This window comes from Candoia aspera, chromosome 16 (assembly GCF_035149785.1).
Source record: "Candoia aspera isolate rCanAsp1 chromosome 16, rCanAsp1.hap2, whole genome shotgun sequence".
Taxonomy (NCBI): Eukaryota; Metazoa; Chordata; class Lepidosauria; order Squamata; family Boidae; genus Candoia; species Candoia aspera.
Genome location: NC_086168.1, coordinates 4,145,288 through 4,167,193, shown reverse-complemented (window position 1 = coordinate 4,167,193; position 21,906 = coordinate 4,145,288). Strand labels below are relative to the sequence as shown.

General features: G+C 45.2%; 1 protein-coding gene across 2 annotated transcripts in view; it reads right to left on the bottom strand.

The window, feature by feature from the left end:
* The window catches only part of ABL1 (ABL proto-oncogene 1, non-receptor tyrosine kinase), a 135,860-nt gene that overhangs the window by 27,804 nt on the left and 86,150 nt on the right, over window positions 1-21,906 (bottom strand). For both annotated transcript variants that reach the window (XM_063316014.1, XM_063316015.1), the window contains exons 2-4: window positions 21,570-21,743; window positions 19,456-19,751; window positions 7,070-7,342 (exon numbers count right to left, since the gene is read on the bottom strand). In XM_063316014.1, coding sequence (XP_063172084.1) covers window positions 7,070-7,342; window positions 19,456-19,751; window positions 21,570-21,743 — 743 coding nt within the window. The remainder of the gene's footprint in view (window positions 1-7,069; window positions 7,343-19,455; window positions 19,752-21,569; window positions 21,744-21,906) is intronic.

Genomic DNA, 21,906 nt, shown 5'->3' with positions numbered 1-21,906 from the left:
AGGAAGGGTTTGCTTCTGTCAGCCCTGCCAGGTAGACCAGACAGGAAACACGACCAGAGGAGCTAATACTACTTTACTGTAAGGCTCATTGACAGAATCTTGCAAGTCTGAAAGGACAAATCTCCCGCTGTCTCCTTTACAGCTTGAGAAACTAGGGAGGGTCCCTCCTGAGCCTCTTTCTCCACCCATTATGCAGCTGTGGGCTCTGTCCTCCCTTGTCTGACCCTTCTTTTGGCAGCATCTCTTTGCCCCAGTCTCCCAAGGTCTTCCCCACATACCATTATCTCACCCTCCCCTTCAGATTCATCCCCCCTGTCTCCTTTGCAGCCCGAGAAACTAAGGAGGGTCCCTCCTGAGCCTCTTTCTCCACCCATTATGCAACTGTTGGCTATGCCCTCCCTTGTCTGACCCTTCTTTTGGCAGCATCTCTTTGCCCCAGTCTCCCAAGGTCTTCCCCACATACCATTATCTCACCCTCCCCTTCAGATTCATCCCCCCTGTCTCCTTTGCAGCCCGAGAAACTAGGGAGGGTCCCTCCTGAGCCTCTTTCTCCACCCATTATGCAACTGTTGGCTATGCCCTCCCTTGTCTGACCCTTCTTTTGGCAGCATCTCTTTGCCCCAGTCTCCCAAGGTCTTCCCCACATACCATTATCTCACCCTCCCCTTCAGATTCATCCCCCCCGTCTCCTTTGCAGCCCGAGAAACTAGGGAGGGTCCCTCCTGAGCCTCTTTCTCCACCCATTATGCAACTGTTGGCTATGCCCTCCCTTGACTGACCCTTCTTTTGGCAGCATCTCTTTGCCCCAGTCTCCCAAGGTCTTCCCCACATACCATTATCTCACCCTCCCCTTCAGATTCATCCCCCCCGTCTCCTTTGCAGCCCGAGAAACTAGGGAGGGTCCCTCCTGAGCCTCTTTCTCCACCCATTAAGCAGCTGTGGGCTCTGCCCTCTCTTATCTGACTGTTCCCTTGGCAGAGTCTCTTCGCCCCGTCCCCCAAGGTCTTTCCCACATACCATTACAGCTTCATCTGATGTGTTTGTTTAAAAAGCGAAGGAAGGAAGGAAGGAAGGAAGGAAGGAAGGAAGGAAGGGAGGGATTTTTATGTGGAATTAATTGCAACGTGTTGATTGTGCTGATTGGTTGAGCATCCGTGATGTCAGAGAAGTTAGAGAAACAAGCAGCCTTGGCCATCATTGACTATGTTGTAGAGGATAGGTTAGGGAGCGTGTCTCAATCTTAGCAATATTCAGATGTGTGGACTTCTCCCACCATAGCCATTGCTGAGAATCCTGAGAGTTGAAATGCACACATCTGGATGTTGCCATGGTTGCCAACACTGGCCTACACAAAGGCTGGGGTTATACATCAGGCTAAGCTTCTTTTACCAAGATTTGCTGAAAAATCTGGAGTGGCTTGGCTCACACATAGAGCTCAGCCGTAATTTATGGTTTAGAAAAGCATGCCGAGCCAAACCCAAACAAACCACCTGCTGGCTTTACTCAGGGTGTGAACCAAGCCACAATGAAACAAAAAAAAGGGGGGGTGCTGTGGGAAGAATGCTGAAAGGAGAGGAAGAGATTTAGGCACAGGAGGCCAAATTCAAAAATGGACGGGGTCTGCAAGGGGAAAATCAAGGTGGAGAACAAGTCAACATCGTCCCTGATTGCAAGGATGAAGAAAAGTCACCATATTGATCTAAAAACCACATCTCTGGATACAGGCTTTAATTAGCCACATCTCTGGATACAGGCTTTAATTAGCCACATCTCTGGATACAGGCTTTAATTAGCCACATCTCTGGATACAGGCTTTAATTAGCCACATCTCTGGATACAGGCTTTAATTAGCCACATCTCTGGATACAGGCTTTAATTAGCCACATCTCTGGATACAGGCTTTAATTAGCCACATCTCTGGATACAGGCTTTAATTAGCCACATCTCTGGATACAGGCTTTAATTAGCGGCAGGCAAATTTTGAAATAGGTGGAGGGCAAATCCGAAGCCGGGGAAGTAGTCAAACGAGGCCAGCTTGGGGGAAAAAAACCCTAGAAGGTCTAAAGCAAAGATTACTACGTAGAAAAACAAGCAAGCTCCTTTAGAATAGCTTTTCCGACATACCCAACGTGCCCCTGCTGTGTGTGTGTGTGTCTTTGAGTGTGCGTGTCTGGGCAAATCTCCCACGCTAATTGAAGTCTTATTTAAGGGCATCACCGAGCTAAACATTCCACAAGCATTGACTGGGGTAGGCCTGGCCCTCATTTATCTCTCTGCAGAAACTACTTTGTCAAACCAGCTCTCTGCAGCTCCCAGCGACTCCAAAAACAGGATAATAAATAGTCTGTGCTGAAAATAATTAATCAAGAGCGAAGTCCGTTGGAGGCGGCTTCCTTCCCGTTATTATTTCAGTGTGTGGATCGCCCTCGCTGGGGGAGGCAGCCCGAGAGAGACTGACCAAACCACTTTGGAGAACTTCCCTTTCCCCTTGGAAGACAAATCATAGTTTTCAAGAGCTCCCCCCACCCCCACGCCTCAAACCCCAGAATGACCACTAAGGATCTGGTCTCCCCCTGCTGGTTTCTAAATAGGGAGGCAAGAGAATTTGAAGCACATGAATGCTTTGGTGCTCTCATGCCTCCGAAGACAGAGCCACCCTCTTGAGCATTGAAAGACTAAATTGACAGATTTGAGAAAAGGGCCTATGGGGCACATATTATTTCCAACCTGTGCTTTTTTGGACCTTCAGTGAACGTTCTGCTATTCCCCAAACCGACAGAGAGAGGAAAAATGAGCAGTTGGACATTACTTGAGGCTTGGCTTTCAGCCATCCTTCATTAAGTATTTATCCGGCATTTTGGAATTAGTGGCAGAGCGTGGCAAAGCACCCGCCTCGGACTCACAAAAAAGCACGCTGATATTACGAAAGAGTGCCTGCGGCAATGTCTAAAAGCATTGATGACCTGGAGGGATTGGAGTGGGGAGGAAACAGGTTGGAAAGACACTGGGAAAAGGCTGATCCTTGCCCACCATCCAGAAGATAAAGTGGGACCATCTTCTTTGAAAATGCAATTTTCAAGCTGGAGATACTGGCTGTATCTGCGAAGTTAAGCTAAGCAGACTCCAACTAGTTAATATTTTAATAGGAGACACCAGGAAGTCCCTGAGTTTCAACCTGGACATTCCCTGAGAAGACCTTGGCAAACCACTTCCATGCTCCTGCTATGAAACCTACATGGATGGGTCAAGTCACCTCAATGGAGTATTTCTTTCTGGGATAACTGATTTTTACCTACCTCGCCTTCACTTTCTCCTGGGTTGTGACAGGTGGGTCCACCCAGAGTTGTCACCCGAGGCACAAATGGCCAGGCTCAAAATATCCTACTTTGGACACATTATGTGAAGACCTCACTCTCTGGAGAAGGTTCTGATGCTGGGAAAGATGGAAGGAAATAGAAGAAGAGGACAACCAGCAGCAAGGTGGATGGACTCAGTTACAGTGGCAAGGGGGGGACCATTGGAAGACCTGAAGGACCAGGCTGGGGACAGATCCTCCTGGAGGAGGTCTTGCTATGTGGTTGCTAAGAGCTGACTTTGACTTGATGGCACACAATCAATCAATGCATCAATTTCTATTTGGGCAAGCCATACAATTCCTAGAGAAGTTTCTAATGCTGGGAAAGGCAGCAGGAAAGAGAAGAAGAGGATGATCAGCAGCAAGGTGGAGGGACTCAGTTCTGGTGGTGATGGGGGTACCATTGGGAGACTTGAAAGAACAGATCAGGGATAGATCGTCATGGAAAAAATCTATCTACGTAGCCGCTAGGAGTCGAAAACAATTTGATGGCACGTGTTTGATGGGTGTACTGTTGGAAGACCTGAAGGACCAGGTTGGGGACAATCAACCAATCAGAAAGTGACAGGTGAGGGGAAAAATCTGAAAGGATGAGCAAGCTAAGCATTAGATAGCAAGACTGTCAGCCTGAATCCCTTGAAAAACAGGGACCTGGGGTAATATTATTTTATGGGTCCTCATTCTTTCTCCAAGGACTTAAGATGACAATTTGGCAAACTTGGTAAGCCAACAGTGGCCCAGGAAACCTTGTTTAATCCTGCAATTTGGCACCTATCAGTTTATACGTCAGAATAATCATTTTGGTTCTTTGACAGTTTGTGCGTGCAGATGCAGGAAGGACAGATATTGAAATAAAGTGGCTTTTAATGGCATTGCTGCTCTATCGCCACTCACTCCTTTCTCAGGGGGAAAATAGATGGTGTCCCTACAGGCACAGCTTCAGGGAAGAGATAAAAGCCATGATGAATGCAGACTTTGTCTTTCTTGGTCAGGCCAAAGTTAGAAACAGTCTGGAGTAAAAAGAGACTGACCAGGTCCAATGCCATTAAACCTACTATAATATTGTACAAAAAAATCTGAAAATTTTCCCGATGTCTAGTAGTCCTCAGAAACCGGCGATGGGGAGACACAAATGCACCAGTAAAAAAAGGACTGGGTCAATTGTAAAGCAAAGTGTAGCAGAAACAGGGGTTTCATTCCATCATACTTGTGTTGACTTTCCTAGGGACCACCTTAACTCGTTTGGACTGAAAAGTATCTTAGATGTCTTTCTGTGTTGGAGAAAACACCTGGGAATTCCATGGATAGCCAAGGAAACAAACAATTGGGCCACAGAATAAAGTAATCCAAAGCTCTTACTCAAAGCACAAATGACCAGGCTCAAATTATCATACTTAAGGACACATTTTGCAAAGACCTAACTCTCCAGGGAAGTCCATCGTGTGGGAAAAATGGAAAGAAAGAGAAGAAGAGGATGACCAGCAGCAGAATGGATGGATAGACTCAACCACAGCAGCAGTGGGTGCGCTGTGTGAAGACATGAAGGAACAGGTTGGGGACGGATCATTCTGGAGAAAAATCCATCGATCTGGTCCCTAAGAGTCAACAACAACTTGGTGGCACATAATCAGTCAATAAATCAATCTCTATCCAGGCAAGTCACACAATCCCTAGAGAAGTCCATCATGCTGGGAAAGGTGGAAGGAATTACAGCAGAGATGGTGCACCATTGGTAGACCGGAAGGACCAGACTTAGGACAGATCTTCCTGGAGAAGATTTATCTATGTGGTTGCTAAGAGTCAACACTGACTTGATGGCACATAATCAATCAATCAATCAATCAATCAATCAATCAATCAATTTCTTTCCAGGCAAACCATACAATCCCCAGGGAAGTCTATGAGACTGGGAAAGGTGGAAGGAAAGAGAAGAAGAGGACGACCAGCAGTGAGATGGATGGACTCAGTTACAGCTGAGTTGGGGGCACCATTGGAAGACCTGAAGGACCAGGTTGGGGACAGATCCTCCTGGAGAAAATCTATGTGGTCATTAAGAGTCAACAACAACTTGGTGGCACATAATCAGTCAATCAATCAGTCTCTATCCAGGCAAGTCACACAATCCCTAGAGAAGTCCATCATGCTGGGAAAGGTGGAAGGAATTACAGCAGAGATGGTGCACCATTGGTAGACCGGAAGGACCAGACTTAGGACAGATCTTCCTGGAGAAGATTTATCTATGTGGTTGCTAAGAGTCAACACTGACTTGATGGCACATAATCAATCATTCAATCAATCAATTTCTTTCCAGGCAAACCATACAATCCCCAGGGAAGTCTATGAGACTGGGAAAGGTGGAAGGAAAGAGAAGAAGAGGACGACCAGCAGTGAGATGGATGGACTCAATTACAGCTGAGTTGGGGGCACCATTGGAAGACCTGAAGGACCAGGTTGGGGACAGATCCTCCTGGAGAAAATCTATGTGGTCATTAAGAGTCAACAACAACTTGGTGGCACATAATCAAACAAGGAATCCAGATCTTTCCAAAGCTTGCATATCTAGCTAACAAGGTTTGCAAGTCACCCCAACCTGTTTTGCAGTTTGTTTGGATTTGACTTGAGATGCTCTATGAACACAGCCACTGGGGCCTATATACCAGTTTCGGGTATACAAACCTCATAGTGGTTTACTCAACAAATCACCATTAAAGCAAAATAACAGCACCCTGCCTAAGATTTCTAAGTGATGAACACCTGGAATTGCTGGGAGTTGAGCGGCATATAAATTTAATAAATAGTAACACATCACACATCCTGGTGCCATATGGCACACACCTTCCCATCATTACCCAAACCCAAGTTTGCCATCTCAAGGGTGGAGATTTTCGTGCAGAGGGATGCAAAAGTTTTTGGAAAGTTTCTTCTCTTGCATCATCCAAGGGCCAGGACTATTAACACTAGATGTCACTCTTTCCCTATCTTTTAAAAACAACAAGAGGAAGGAACTTGGAAGAAGTTGGGTCTTCTTCTCAAGGCAAAACCAAGTAAAAAAAACAGAAATAAACTCACGACTACCCGAAGCCTCACTCTGAGGTCCCACCCAAAATTTAATCCTAAATTCATCTGAAATTAAGTCAGTTTTATGGATGAAAAATAGGCTAAGGAAGGAGAGATGCACGTCTTCGTAACAAATTTAAAAAGGACTGGGACAAAACTCCTTCCTTTCCCCCCCATCCTCAAAAACATTTTGTTTGCTTGAATAAACTCAGCTATTCCTCTCTCAATTCATTCAGCCTTTTCTAAAATATGGACACCGTCTGGATCAAAGCAATTCCCAGCTGACAGGAAGACTGTTCCTGACTCCCAAATTGCACAATCTCTATTTTTCCAATTGATTACATTTTTATGCTGCTCTCACCCAAGACTCAGGGCAGCGTACAAAAGTGTAAAATAAAACAGAACCCAACAATCCTTAGCCATAAAAACAGCTTGAGATCCATAATTCATGAGATAGATTTCTAAAGAATGCCCAAAGAAAATTGCTAGGTATTCAATGCCTGTTCAAAAAGGAAGCGAAAAGTCATTATGCGAAAACAAAGGATTGACAGCTTTTAATCCACTGGTTTTGGAGCCTTCTGCAAGTCTGGTCATTTATAAAGCATGGTGGTGATCAAATGCAATTTAAGATTTAAAATTAAGATTTTCAACCCTTACCTTTAGGGTTTTCACAGCCACTGTAAGGTTGTACTTCTTCCAGACACCTTCATACACCTCTCCGTATTGACCACCACCCAGTTTGTGCTTCATTGTAATGTCCGTACGTTCAATCTCCCACTTGTCATAGTTTGGAGAAACACCATAAATGGTGGGTTTGTTCCGCTTCGGAGCAGGGTAGTGGAGAGTGATGATCAGCCCATCAGCAACAGTTGAGTGGTGGTGGACCAGCTCAGCCAACGTGTTGAAACGGCTTTCTGAAGAGACGTAAAGCTGGAGAGAAACAAGCAGAAATTTGGCCCAACTATCTTCTAAAATTACACTTCCACATGATGATGATGGTGGTGGTCAGTGATTACACTGATCTCCTGATCATACTCCTATCTAGCAATAGGACCAACAGTAGGACCGCTCTCCCATTTTCAAAACAGCTCTGCATTTCGGGAGTTCATCAAATCCCACGAAATCTGGTGCTTTTGCCCAAGCTGTTAAGTATTCTTGCATGACCCCATCTTTGACACTTGCAAATCTGGTCTCCCAAGCTCTTCGTGTGAAAAGGCAAGAGCTGGTAATCGAAAAAGGTTGGCGCTCTTTTAACATGATAGCTATTTTACATTATTTCACTGGGTTCAGAGAATCCAGCGATGCCAGCTAGACATCACTATCATTTACACCCTTCCCTTTTTATATCATCCGTTACTCCCCCTTATATTTTTGACTCTTCTTAGGAAATGCATGTCTTTGATCAAAAAAGCCACATTCCAGTTTATTTCCCCTGGTACCCATGTCAACGTTTACAAAAGACAACAGGATTCTGGATATATAGCTCTGGTGTGGGTTTTTCCAAAAATCTTGCAGGGTTTTTCAAATACTGATACAGCAACATTATACTACACACAATGAATTTTAACTTCCTTCTTCCCTGCTTGCATTATATCCGCCCTGACTCCACTCAGGTTTATGTTCCAAGCCATAAACTGTTCCATTTTTCTCTAGATTGGGGAGAAATTGATGACAACATCTGCTGCCTCAGACCTTTTTTTTGCAAAATTTTTCCCATGTCCTACCACCTCACCTGGAGGTTTTGCACAAGACAGCTGAAATCCTGCAAGATGGCAATATTTCAACGCTCTTTAAAAATATTATTTAAATTCTAACTTTTTTTACTGGGACTTATGGATGCTGAATTAGAAGAGGCTCACGGAAGATTAATTTTGTATATTGTAACACCAGCAAGGTTATGATATGCCCGAAGATGGAAGGGTATTGAAATTCCCACAACAGAGGAATGGATCATAAAAATGTCAGAACTAGGAGAAATGGCAAAATTGACCTGTTTGGTCAGGGAGAAAACAAGGGCTTTTTAAAAAAGACTGGAAACCTTTTATTGACTTTTTGTTAAAAGAAGGAAAACAAATGAAATGGTGACTTACGGATTTAATGATTGAAATAGATGAGAATTAAATAAGGGACTGAGGGGATTTCTGGAAGAGTTAAGAGAGGGGAGACAGTAAGTTTTTAAATATCTATTGAAGAGGAAGTCAGAAGTCATTCTATTTCATAACTTCAGTTTTCTTTCCTGCCTTTTTTCTCTTCTTGCACTTCTTGTTTCTTTCTATTTCTATTCCAAAGAGTGAATAAGTGAATCCAGTCACAATCCAGCCTCCAATCTTATGGATTTTATGCAGCCTTTGGATGCAACTGACAACACTGGTTTGGACTTCAGTCCCAAATAATGGACAGGACTCTGTGATCCCCCAAAACAGTCCAGATACTTGATGTGATTTATACCCTTTCTGCATAACGGCATCACCTGGATGTAAATATATGCAACTGGCGGTATTTATGGTAATCATTATGCATTTGATGTACATTTCATCAGTTAGGCAGATAGGGATTTAACAGACATTTGGCTGTAACAGCCATTCCTTCTCCCAGCTGGTCTGTTAAATCACAGCCCTGTTATTATGTTGCTTTGCTGCTTAGACACACAGTTGTTTAGGATAAATATATATCGTATTTGTATTACAATGGGAATTTTTTTGATGCCCTTGAGTTCACTGATTGATTGATTGACTGCCATCAAATTAATGTCAACTCTTAGCAACCCCGTCAAAGTTGATCATGTGCCATCAAGTCTATCTTCCCATTGATTAATTGACTGATTATGTGCCATCGAGTCACTGTCGACTCTTAGTGACCACACAGATTTTCCCCATGACGATCTGTCCCCAACCTGGTCCTTCAAGTCTTCCAATGGTGCACCCTTCACCCCTGCAACTGAGTCCATCCACCTTGCTGCTGGCCATCCTCTTCTTCTCTATCGTCCCATTGATTGACTGATTAGGTGCCATTGAGTCAGTGTCGGTGTTAGTGACTGCACAGATAGATTTACTCCATGAGGATCTGTCCCCAACCTGGTCCCTCACATGTCCCAATGGTGCCCCCATGGCCACTGTAACTGAGACCATCCACCCTGCTGCTGGCCATCCTCTTCTTCTCTATCGTCCCATTGATTAATTGACTGATTAGGTGCCATTGAGTCAGTGTCAGCTCTTAGCGACCACGCAGATAGATTTTTCTCCAGGAGGATCTGTCCCCAACCTGGTCCTTCAAGTCTTCCAATGGTGCACCCATCACCCCTGCAACTGAGTCCATCCACCTTGCTGCTGGCCATCCTCTTCTTCTCTATCGTCCCATTGATTAATTGACTGATTTGGTGCCATTGAGTCAGTGTCAGTTCTTAGCGACCACGCAGATAGATTTTTCTCCAGGAGGATCTGTCCCCAACCTGGTCCTACATGTCTTCCAACGTTGCGCCCATCACCACTGTAACTGCTGGTCGTCCTCTTCTTCTCTTTCCTTCCATTCCTCCTTCTCTTTCCCCAGCATTAAAGATTTCTCCAGAGAGCTGGATCATCCTTGAGCTCAGACCGGAATGAAAATTTTTGTGTTCCACCGAGCCGCCTGTGATACAGCTGGCCTTCTGTGTTCGCTGTTATTTATTTCTTCTGTAGTGCATGCTTTGAAATAGTTTTTCCAAAGGGAACTCTGCCAAAACTAAGGCTCAGTGCTAAAGCAGTTTTGTGCACATGCACCCAGCTTGCACGCCAAAAGTTCCCGACTTCTGTCCTTGACATCATCTCCTTGTAAACATTCCACCGCGGTGGTGTTGAATTAGACGAAACAATGGCCCGACTCCATCTATAGCAGTCTCCCGAGTTTCTAAAAATATCATCGATAAAAGCACAACAAGCTCTGTGCTAAGACAATCACACGGAAGCTGGGCACATCTCATTCACTGAGTTCATTGCCTACAGCCTTCGAAGATATTTTTTTTAAGAAAAGCATTTACCTGGTACAAAATAGGTAATTCAAGTGGGTGACCTTGTAAACTGGAATGTTGGGAGATTTATCACTAACAGGTCTGGAGAACACGAGATTTTGGAACTGCGTAGTCGTCTCTCCAATTCTTCTCCTCCAGGACATTCCTATGCTGCCCTGACCTTGTTATCTGCCCCCAGCCCTAACCATTGGCACCTCAGCTCTCGCTACTTGTCCTTGAGCCCCCACCCCTCCAATTTCAGGACAAAGGGTCTGTCAAGACAGTGGCTTTCTTTACTTTGGACCTTTTCATTCCTGATGCCTCCTCCTCCTGCTTGGTGGGGCTAACTCGCTCTTGGAGAATTGTCTTCTAAAAGAGCACCAGGCCTTGCTTTCCCCAACCTGGCGCCCTCCAGATGCTCTGGATTCCAAACCTCATCCTTCCCCTTCATCATATTTTGGGATGGTGAGGCTTCAACCTAATGGGTTTGACCGACAAAAGGTTGTGGGAAGAAGAGATGTGCCCTTGGTCCATGGGTGGTTCTTGGCTTATGGGCTCATTTCAATCACCCTCCAGTGATTGAAATGAGCCCAGAAGCCGAGAATCACTCATGGACCAAGTGCAGACCTCTGAGAGGAACCATCTCCTTGCAATCTTCTGTTTGGTACAGCATTCTTCTTTCCTTTGTCAGTGTGCCAGATAACTCTGTTGGCTCAGGATTTGCGTGGTCCCAGAAACAGTAAAGTCCCCTTCGATTTGAGCACACCTCCGGGTATCTCCATGGATGTATATCATGATGATACCCAATTATACATCTCCATCCCGGGTGAGGTAAGTGATGCAGTGACTGCCCTTTCTCAGTGCCTGGGGGCTGTGGGGGTCTGGATGGGGAACAACAGGCTTCAACTGAACCCTGGCAAGACAGTGGCTGTGGGTTGATGGGGCTTCATCTTCCGGGAAACTGTCATCTTTAGTTCTGGATGGGGGGCACTGCCCCAGACAGACTCAATGCGTAATCTGGGGGTTCTCCTGGACTCACGACTCCTGCTCGAAGAGCAGGTGGCAGTCATGGCCAGGAGGGCCTTTGCGCAACGTTGGGTTGTGCGCCAGTTACGCCCATTCCTGGACCGAGAAGCCCTCCGAACAGTCACTCACACCCTGGTATCTCCCTTATAGACTACTGCAATGCGCTCTACATGGGGCTACCCTTGAAGAGTATCCGGAAGCTTCAGCTGGTCCAGAATGCAGCCGCGCGGGCTATTTTTGGTGCCCCTAGGTGGGCACATATAACACCGTTGCTGCGCGAGCTGCACTGGGTGCCAGTTTGCTTCCAGGTCCAATTCAAGGTGTCGGTTATTACCTTTAAAGCCCTACATGGCATGGGGCCAGGTTACCTGAGGGACCGTCTCATCCCCATTACACTAGCCCACCCCACCCAATCCAGAGAGGGCATGTTACGGACCCCGTCTGTAAAAGAATTTCATCTGGCAGGGTCCAGGAAACGGGCCTTCTCTGTAGTGGCCCCCGCCCTCTGGAATATCTTGCCCCCGGAGGTGAGATTAGCCCCATCGCTCCTGGCCTTCCGGAAGGCCCTGAAGACCTGGTTCTGCCATCTCGCCTGGGGTGGGAAAGTGAATAACCGTTCTTGGGGGTGGCTCGCACCCTAGAGTCCCTCCCACCAGCCTGGATTTTATACCTTTCTTGTATTTTATTTATTTACTGTATTTTATTATAATTGTTTTATGAGATTTTAATGTTTATATTTTGCGCTGGATTTTACTGTAAACCGCCCAGAGTCCATCTTTTGGGGGAGATGGGCGGCGGCTAAATTTGAGTAATAAATAAATAAATAAAATGTATCTGTCTAGCTCCCTTGGTAACAATACAAAAGTGGTATTGCCATTGCCTTCTTCTGGATGATTCCTCAACCTCCCCAGCTAGTCCTCAGCCCTGAGATATCCTGGTGGTCTCCCATCCAGCTACTAATGAGATCTGACCATGTGTAGCTTTTTCAGAGTCAGCCAAGATCAGGCAGATGTAGGCACGTTCCCAGTTATAATAAATACAGGGCCCCTCTTAGCAGCCACAGCGAATGGCTCCTCCATCATATGATTAATTCAAGGCAGTCTGAACGATTATCAATAGCCAGAAAATGCAGCCAGGCAAACACAGTTTATTCATCCTTACATTCTAGACTCCCTGTGGTGACTAAAATCACCCTAAGAGATAAGGCAGGAAAAAAAAAATCAGAAAGCTAAGAAAAAGGAGGAAATGTAAATCTCGCTGTCATCAGCCCCATTTTCTTCCTGCCTGAAAGTCACCTACAGGCCATGCCCTTACAGTTCGTGGGGGATGCAATTCCTTTTTGAACTAAATCAGGGAGGGGAGAGGGTCTACCTGCCCCATGGGGAGGGCCAAGGGTTGTTCACCCAAAATGGGCATGGTGTAACCGCCCAGAGTCCCTCTTTTGGGGGAGATGGGTGGTAATTAAATTTGAAAAATAAATAGATATAGATAGATAGATAGATAGATAGATAGATAGATAGATAGATAGATAGATAGATAGATAAATGGAACATAGAAAGCCAGTCTGGTCCAGCGGTTACCAGGCTAGAAACCAGGAGGCTGTGAGTTCTAGTCCTGACTTAGGAATAAAGCCAGCTGGGTGACCTTGGGACCAGTCACTTCCTCTCAGCCCTAGGAAGAAGGCAATGGCAAACCACTGCTGAAAAATCCTGCCAAGAAAACTGCAGGGACTTGTCCAGGAAATGGACACGATTTCCGATGCTTTCTGTAACCTGAGATGCTTTCTCAGGTTACAGTTCTGGCCCAGACTTGGATTTCTTTTATCTGACTGTCATGTTAGTAGCAGCTGTTCGTCCTGTTCCTCAGGATGATTCCTTCTGCCCATTACATCACCTGGGAATCAGCTCATACAGCTGTCATAGGTAAGCAGTGAGCAAATGCAGCTGTTTTATATACATGGTAGAGCCACATTTTTATTTCTTCCTGGATTTCTTTATTTGGGTCTCAGCCTTAACAAAAGAGGTCTTTTTCATCCTTGGTCATCTACTGCTTTTTCCTTATCTCTAGCAGGGACCAAAACAATCCTGGTTTTATGCTCCCCAAGACAGTTCCTTTCTGGGTTGGACAGAATACAGCCTCCCAGTGGCTGCTCAACATCTCAGCTGTCAGAAGAGAAGACTATGAATGCTTAAGTCATTTTGCAGGTTGCTGAATCAATGCTAACAGGGGTATTCATGGGTTTCTTTAGAAATTGCATTGATTTTACTGGTGTTTCTTGCTTGGCAGCGTTTGTGCATTTCCAGCATGTGGCCTTTGGGCATCTTGATTATGAAATCTTTGGAAAGAGGAAAGAAAATGGATTTCCACTGATGCGAGCTGACCGTATTTGGGGGCAGGGGTACAAGCATTCTGCACGTTCACCAAATGCTCTCTCAAGGTTTCCGTGACACTCTTGGGAGGAAAATCAGAGGAAAGGGCCATTTTAATTCACGACAATTCCATCGTCTAATCTGGCTTTCTCCCCACCCTGATGATCATCAGGGGCAGAACTTTCAGTAGCCATCAGGATTAGAGATGAGCCCAGGGCTGGAATCTGGGAAGAAGTGGACTATATAATGTAACTTTAAAGCGAGTGGAAAGAGATCAAGTTTCCTAGTACTTGCTGTAGAGAAGATTGGAAGTCTCTTCTTTAACCTTCCTTCCTTCCCTCCTTCCTTCCTTCCTTCCCCCCTCTCTCCCCCTCTCCCCCTCCCCTCCTTCTCCTCCTTCTCCCCTCCATCATCATCCCTTCTCCCCCTTCTCCTCCTCCTCCTCCTTCCGTTTTGCACTTTTTATTCTTTTTCCTTTCTACTTTTCTTTTAGATTTTAGTTTGTATTATCCTTTACGATTGTTAAAATCTTCAGTAAAAGGGATTGGAGATGAGCCACCAAAGCACACACCTGTCTGAGCTCTGATTAGTAACATGTATCTCTTTAGAACATTTATGTGGCTGCCCAACTCAAACAACGTGATTCTGGGTGGTGGTAAAAAAAAACCGCCAACAAAACACAAAAGGAAACAGGCCGTGCTGCTGAAAGAAAACAGGGAAAGGGCAATCAGAAATGAAGATGTATTGTGTCCCACCAAGTGGGAACTCTGCTCATCCTAACTCAAGTGCCCAGGGGAAGACTCAGGTCTTCACTGCCTGTAATGGTCTGTGGGAATGGCCTTGGGAGACAGGGGGAAGAGCTGCAGACTAGACAACAGACAGATAAGAGGCAGCTGAGCCCACAGAAGGAAAAGGGGCATGGTCCACATCTCAGAAGGGACCCTCCCTAGTTCTCTAGGAAGTAAAGTCAAGGGAGCGGAGAAGTGCTTTCAGACTTGCAAGATTCTGTCACTGTAACCTTAAAATAAAGGTAGTGTTAGTACTCATGGTTTTGGTTTCCTGTCTGGACTACCTCACAGGGCTGACATCAGTTGCAATTCCTTGCTGCTTCTGCTCACATTTCATATATAGTGAGCTGGATGCAAAGAGAGCGTTTTGTTTGGCTATGACCTCTGGAAACGTGAGTTCACATGTGGGTAAAGCCTACAAAGTTTTCAGGATCCTGACCTCCAGGAAGGCGATGGGCGACTGTTGTAACAGGAAGCAAGGTTCTCTTCTCACACACAATGCCAGCATGAGATCAGGGGAAGGGTGGGAAAGGGGTAGACATAAACAATGGAAGATGAACCCATTGGCAGCTTATTTCGTAAACAGCCAGTGAGGACAGCTGGTGAGAAACCTGGGGAGAAGCATTTCAAAGCACTCCAAGAGACTGATGCACCCTCAAGTTGGTGTGGACTCTTAGCAACTCCGGCGATAGACCTTCTCCAGGATGACTTTCAGAGATTCCACTTTAATGAACTTCAGTAAATGAGGATGGGAATTTCCAAGATCCTGTATTTACCACAGATGCCTTCCTCTACAGATCTTGTCCAACTGCATGGGGCTTGAAAGCTTCTTGTCCCACCCAACTCTTTCGGTTCTCGCCCCAGAGGATCAAATGGAAAGCATTTTCTGAGTGAGAAAAGGAGGATCTACATAAGACTACAGGAAGGCAGGACACAGAACTGGGGATGCCAATGGCAGAGGATTAAGGCTTCCCTATGCAAGAGACCCACCCTTTCATTCATGATGGAGGGAAGGAAGGTGGGTCTAGTGATTAGCAATAGTAGAAATGAGTTCCCTCAAGAAAAAGGAGAGGGAACAGGGCTAAAACTCATTTCTGGCTTTCATTTCTTCTGCCCACAATTGCTGTCTCCTTTTCTGGGCTCTGCCTAGTTTTTCTGTCCCTCAACAGGAATATTGTATGCATGTACTGTATGCGTACAGGACAAAAATGGTTGGCCATCCTTCTCACCTGAATGCTGTTTTCAACTCCCCAGCTGGGCCTCCAGCTGTGGACTTCTTCCCATCCAAGTCCTAATCAGGACCCGGCCAACTCGGCTTCCAAATTGAGATGTCACACCTCCCGATGATGGACAGAAACTACAGGTAGTCCTTGACTTATGACCATTCGTTTAGTGTCTGCTTGAAGTTATGACAGCACTGGAAAACATGACTTGTGATCGGCCCTCACGCTTATGACCACTGTAGTGTCCCTGCAGTCACGTGATCAAAATTCAGGCACTTGGCAAACAGTTCGCAGTTATGACAGTTGCAGTGCTCCAAGGTCACGTGATTGCCATTTGCAGCCTTCCCAGCCGGCTTCCAACAAGCAAAGTCAATGGGGGAAGCTGGATTTGCTTAATGACCATGGTAAAAAAGGTCATAAAATCAGGCAAGACTCACTTAACTGCCTCGCTTAGCAACAGAAGTTCCAGTCCCAATTGTGGCTGTAAGTCGAGGACTACCTTTATACGGCTTCCTCCTTTACAGCTTTTTGATATGACATATTGAAAAAAACTGGGCAGATTTGACCCCGTTTTGCCATTTCTTCTCTGCTTTCAGTGCCCTCCTGAAGGCATTGAAGAACTTTTGCAAGAGGCCCTTCCCACCCCAATTCCCCAGCCTCCGAAACTGCTATATTTTAAGCACTTGCAGTTATTAACCTGTACAATTAAATTAATAACGGCATGATCTGGGAAGATTATAGGCGCTTTGGAAGAGAGAGAAAAGAGCTACGCCATCTGCCCGGCCTGATTTCTCCCCCCTAATATCGCTTTACACTAGAACAACAGTGCAATGGGTCCACCAGCAAGCTTATTCCTCTCCGTTTCCTGGTTCTTATTTGATTAAAAACAGAAAACCTTTGCCAGGTAAGAGTCTCGCAAGAAGCCAGTGGAAGTTTGTATTAATGAAATCCCCTCGCTGTTCTCTCTTCTTGAAAATTCCGATTAAACCAACTCGGGGGAAGACGGGAGCCGTTAATCTGCCCGGCAAAACTCTGCAGGCATTTCCATGAAGCAGAGACGGCCTGTCCTCTGGTGGAAATAGTGCACGGAGAAGGGGCTGGTGTTCCTTCGTGCAAAATTGCACACACTGCAGGTGGTGGAACATCTTGCTGCCGACGTGCCATGAAGCCATCTGACTTCAGAGGATGGGAAGGGTTCCTCAGACCCTTCCCCGAATTTTGAACGCTCCACACAGCCACAGAGACCCCAAAGCATCAAGATGAACCCTGGTAAACGCCAGCCTTATCTTCAACAGGGGCGTGCGACTTTCTGCAAGTTAGCCGTTGCACTAGAGTGATGCACCAGGAGCTGGGCTCCAGAAAGTAGTGGGCAGAATCAGGTTTTAAAAATATACACCTTTTTCCCTTGATGCATGCTGCGTTCAACAAGCACGCCACTCTAGTTACGCCTTAATCCAGTTCTTCATTCTTTCATGTTAAAAATTACAATTTGGCCCCAACCTTTGGAAGTCTAGAATTGTGATCACGCGACTGTGGAGGAGGTGGTGCGACATTTTGCGACCGTGGTTAAGTGTGAATACAGTCGTCAGGTGCTTTTTCCAAGGCCGACGTAACTTTGGACCGTTGTTAAACGAACAGCTGTTAAGGACTACCTCTAGTAGAATCTCTGAGCCAAGTGGTACGCTAGTAATCTTTCTTCAGCTTTCTTAATTCAGCTATTAATTACCCTCGAAGCCATAAAAATAGCTGCACGGTACAGACCTTTTTAAAATCTTCCAAGTGTCCGTTTGAATCTCAATCCTCGCTACTAAGCACAACGAAACGAAGACAGATGCCTTTCCAAAAATGCTTGCTTTGATGCAAACAAGCAGAGTCCCATAACCCTGGGAAGTTAGCTTAGGGCACAAACCCTAGAAAATATACAGGACAGATTGTGCGAATGTAACCACAATTCTGTGACATTTTAAAAGACTAAGAAATGTGACACAGCATGGCAAATTGGAAACCCCTTATGGACTTTTTGTGTGAAACAGAAAAGAATGAAATTAAGATATACGGATTTGATGATTAAAAATATTAGTTGACAATAGAGAAAATGGACGTTATGTTGTAACCTCAGAGTAAGAGTTAATGTAAGTTTTACTTATATCTGCTGTAAAAGGAATCAGGAGTTATTTCTTTTTCTATTTCTGTTCCCTTCCTTTTTTCTTTTCTTTTTTCCTGCACTTCTGATCTCTTTCTCTTTATTAGTTTGTTAGATTTTATCTCTTTGTTTTAAAATTTAATCAAGTTATTATATATACAGCATATATGAAAAGAAATGTGTCATAGCAAAGATGTAATCAATTACAAAGGGATGTTATTATCATTTGCATCATTCTTTCTCGTAATTTAATTTTTTATACACTCCTCAGGGAGGCCAGAATTGTAACCAGCAAGATGGACAATTATATACATAAATAATATTTAATATTATTAATATTTAATAATATATAAATAATACACTGCCCTGAGTCACATTTATGTGAGGTGGGCAGCCATATAAATACGATAAACAAACAAACAAAGAGGCATAATAAACTGAGCAATGAGTAAGTGAAAAACCAAAGTACGTTCAATAGGGGGAAAAAATAACCATTGGTTGAACAACCTGATTTTAAATCAAGAGAATAAAACAGATAAATCAACAAGGTTCATCACAGTAAGAGAAGCACAGTCATGGAAACAAAACCGATTGTTTTAAAAAGGTGGACTAAAAAGAAACATCATTGAGTGCGTGTTGAGGAAATGCATCGTCACCATTTTAAAGGCATTACCCCATGTCTGTGTGCATGGGTGTGCATGCATGGGTCTGCGAGTGTGTGCTACCAAGGAAGTTGTTTTCCTCACCACATTTTGAGCCATGTCACTAGTAGGCATGGTCCTCTCCAAGTGGTCCTTCTAAAGCAGCGTTTCTCAGCGTTGACAACTTTGAGATGTGTGGATTTCAACTCCCAGAATTCCCCAGCCAGCTTGCCAAGGCTGAGAAACACTGTTCTAAAATCTCAATTGTCCCCATCCTGTTGCACCATGTTTGAACTCAGCTCCAGGACTCACACAGCTCCCAAAGCTTATGCACTGTATCTGGTCATCTAAAGCATGAAGGTCCATGAGTTCACCTCTCAGTGCAGGTAGTCCTCGCTTAATGACCACAACTGAGACTACAATTTTGCTTGCTAAGGGAAGCAGTCATTAAGCAAATCTGACCCGATTTTATGACCTTTTCTCTGGCTGTCATTAAGCAAACCACATAGCTGTTAAGCGGATCGCGCAGTTCTCCATGATTTTGCTTGCAGGAAGCTGGCTGTGAAGGTCAAAAACGGTGATCACACGACTATAGAATGCTGTGATGGTCAAAACTGCAAACTGGTTGCCAAGCACTCAGATTGTGGGGATGCTGTGACAGTTGTTAAGTGTGAGCAGTTGTAAGTTGGTTTTTTCAGCACCGTCGTAAGTCTGAACCATCACCAAGCAAATGGTCATTAAGTGAGGACTACTGGTAGAGAATTTGAGCCCCATAAAATTAAATCTGGCTACCTACACCTGAAGAGTCCCAGACAGACGAAACTGGTCACTTACTGCCTGCCTGCTGGTGGCCACCGTAAATGGCACTCACCTTCCCATCAGAGGCGGTGTTGATCCGATAATGGTAGACCCTCCCCTCGTATCGCAAGGAGATGGATCTCTGACCAGGACTGCTCTCACTTTCCCGTACCAAAAAGCTGCCGTTGATCCCGCTGCTGAGCAGGTACTCAGCTGCGTTGCGCGACACCGGCCCGTGGTACCAAGAGTGCTTTTCCAAGCTGTTTACGGGGGTGATGTAGTTGCTGGGCACCCAGCCCTGCCCGTTCTTCGTCTGGGCTTCGCACCATTCTCCGTTGTGGTTGTAGCCCAAGACTCGAAGTTTTTCCCCTGTTAGTAAATCAGGAAAACGACCACATCAGCAACCCCCCTGAGAATCTTCCTTTCCTGCTTCGAGGGGCGCGTTCACAGGCAGCAATTAAGAAATGGCAAAAGAAAAGGGCAACCCCTTTTTTAATTCGAAGGACCAACCCCTAATGGCTCGGTCAGGGACAATGGAGAACGTCACGCAAGCCAGACATTCTTTTATTTCACTCGGTTGTCAGACAACCATACGGGGCCTCCAGGCAGAAGCAGAAAAGACATGGTCCTGATTTGATGGCATTTGCATTAAACAGAGCAGCAGCAACTGTTTCAAGATGATTCCTGCGCTAGACTAGCAAGCAACAAGGACTGCAAACAATAGGGAGATTCCCATCAGGTAATGTGGTGCCAAAACCTGGTTTTTCCAAAGTTTTCTTCCTCTGCAAAAAAAGCTTCTGTTTTATTACCTTATCCTCAGGATGTTTGAGAATTTCTTTTGAATTTCTCACGGAGATGTGTCCAACTGTCTTTATCACTGGACATAGCAGAGGGGACCTGGTGTTTTTTATGTTCTACAGGTAGTCCTCGTTTAGTGACCATAAAGGGGACCAGAAACTCAGTCATTAAATGAAGCGGTTGCTAAGTGAAACCGCAACGGTGCTTATGATCTGACTTCCGCTTTCCTTTGCTTTACAGACCTGCAAAGGTCGTAAATGCAAGGCTGGGTCGTAATGTTACTTTTTCACTCCCATCGTAACTGCAAACAGTCACTAAATGAGGTGGTTGCTAAATGAGGACAACCTGTATTATTCATCTCTCCATATTTTGGCAGCCTCCCTGGCAGACTACGCTTTCCACGTTAAGAAAAACTTTTAAGAGTTTCTTCCTCACAGCTGCCCTTGGGTCTGAACAAAGATGTGAGAAGCTGGGGAGGCGGCCAAGAATGAGTTGTAAAAGGCAGGATGTTCACACACACCCTTCTCGGCCACCTCATCAAGGAACAACTGTGCCTACACAACACACTTATGAAGATCAACTGAAGACCCCATAATGCCTTTGCCTAACCTGGTTAACCTGGGAGGGCTCCTTTGCAGCTCTGCATCTGAGCCAACCCCAACATTTGGGGAGTTGATGTCTCTATAGATGTAATAGATGTTATATTTATATTTATTTATTGCATTTTACAATTGTAATGTGTTTGATTTTTATGAGATTTTAACGTTTATGGCCGTAGTTTGATTTTATTGTAAACCGCCCAGAGTCCCTCTTTGGGGGGAGGTGGGCGGTAATTAAATTTGAATAAATAAATAAAATAATAAATAAAATAGCGTGTGGGAAAGACCTTGGGAGACTGGGCCCAGAGACTCTGCCAAAGAAACAGTCAGATAAGAGTGGGTGTAGCCCGCAGCTGCATAATGGGTGGAGAAAGAGGTTCAGAAGGGACCCTCCCTAGTTTCTCGGGCTGTAAAGGAGATGGGGGGGTAGAATTGTACTTTCAGACTTGCGAGACTCTGTTAATGTAGCTTTGCAATAAAGTAGAATTAGTTCCTCTGGTTGTGATTCCTGTCTAGTTTACCCTGCAAGGCCGACATCAGTCTTGCAATGTCAAAACCCTCCCGTTGAGTGGATGACAATTTAATGCATTTATGCATGATTTTAAGAGAGGGTGCTGTTGTTTTTCTTAACATGAAGTGCTCTTAAAGTTTCTGAGCAAACTAAGAAATGGGATCCAACCTTTGCAACAGATAATTTAACCGCCATCAAAAGGCCAACCCTCCCTCCCTCCTCCCTTCCACCCTTCTCACTCAGCTTTCCATTTGTAGACCTCTTCCGTCCACCTCCTACCTTTAGTGATGCTGAGAGTGTTGTCCCCGCTCGCTACGAAATCGTACAAGGCCACAAAAAGGTTGGGATCATTTTCGCCGGGAGCAGAAAGAAGATTTTCTTTGGAATTCCAGCGGGCGGCTTCACTGAGGCTCTGGGGCTCGAATTCGGAGGCGACGGGCCTTTGAAGCGCTTCTGGTGGGAAGAAAAGTCAGAGATGGAGAAGTGACACCATTTTCTCTCTCAAGGAACCAGCCATCACTCTTCCGTTCTCTGCCACTGAGCCTGAGGTCCTTTTAAAGAAACCTTCATGGGAAAAACGCAACTGACGAAGGAGAAGAGAAAGGAAATGCAACAA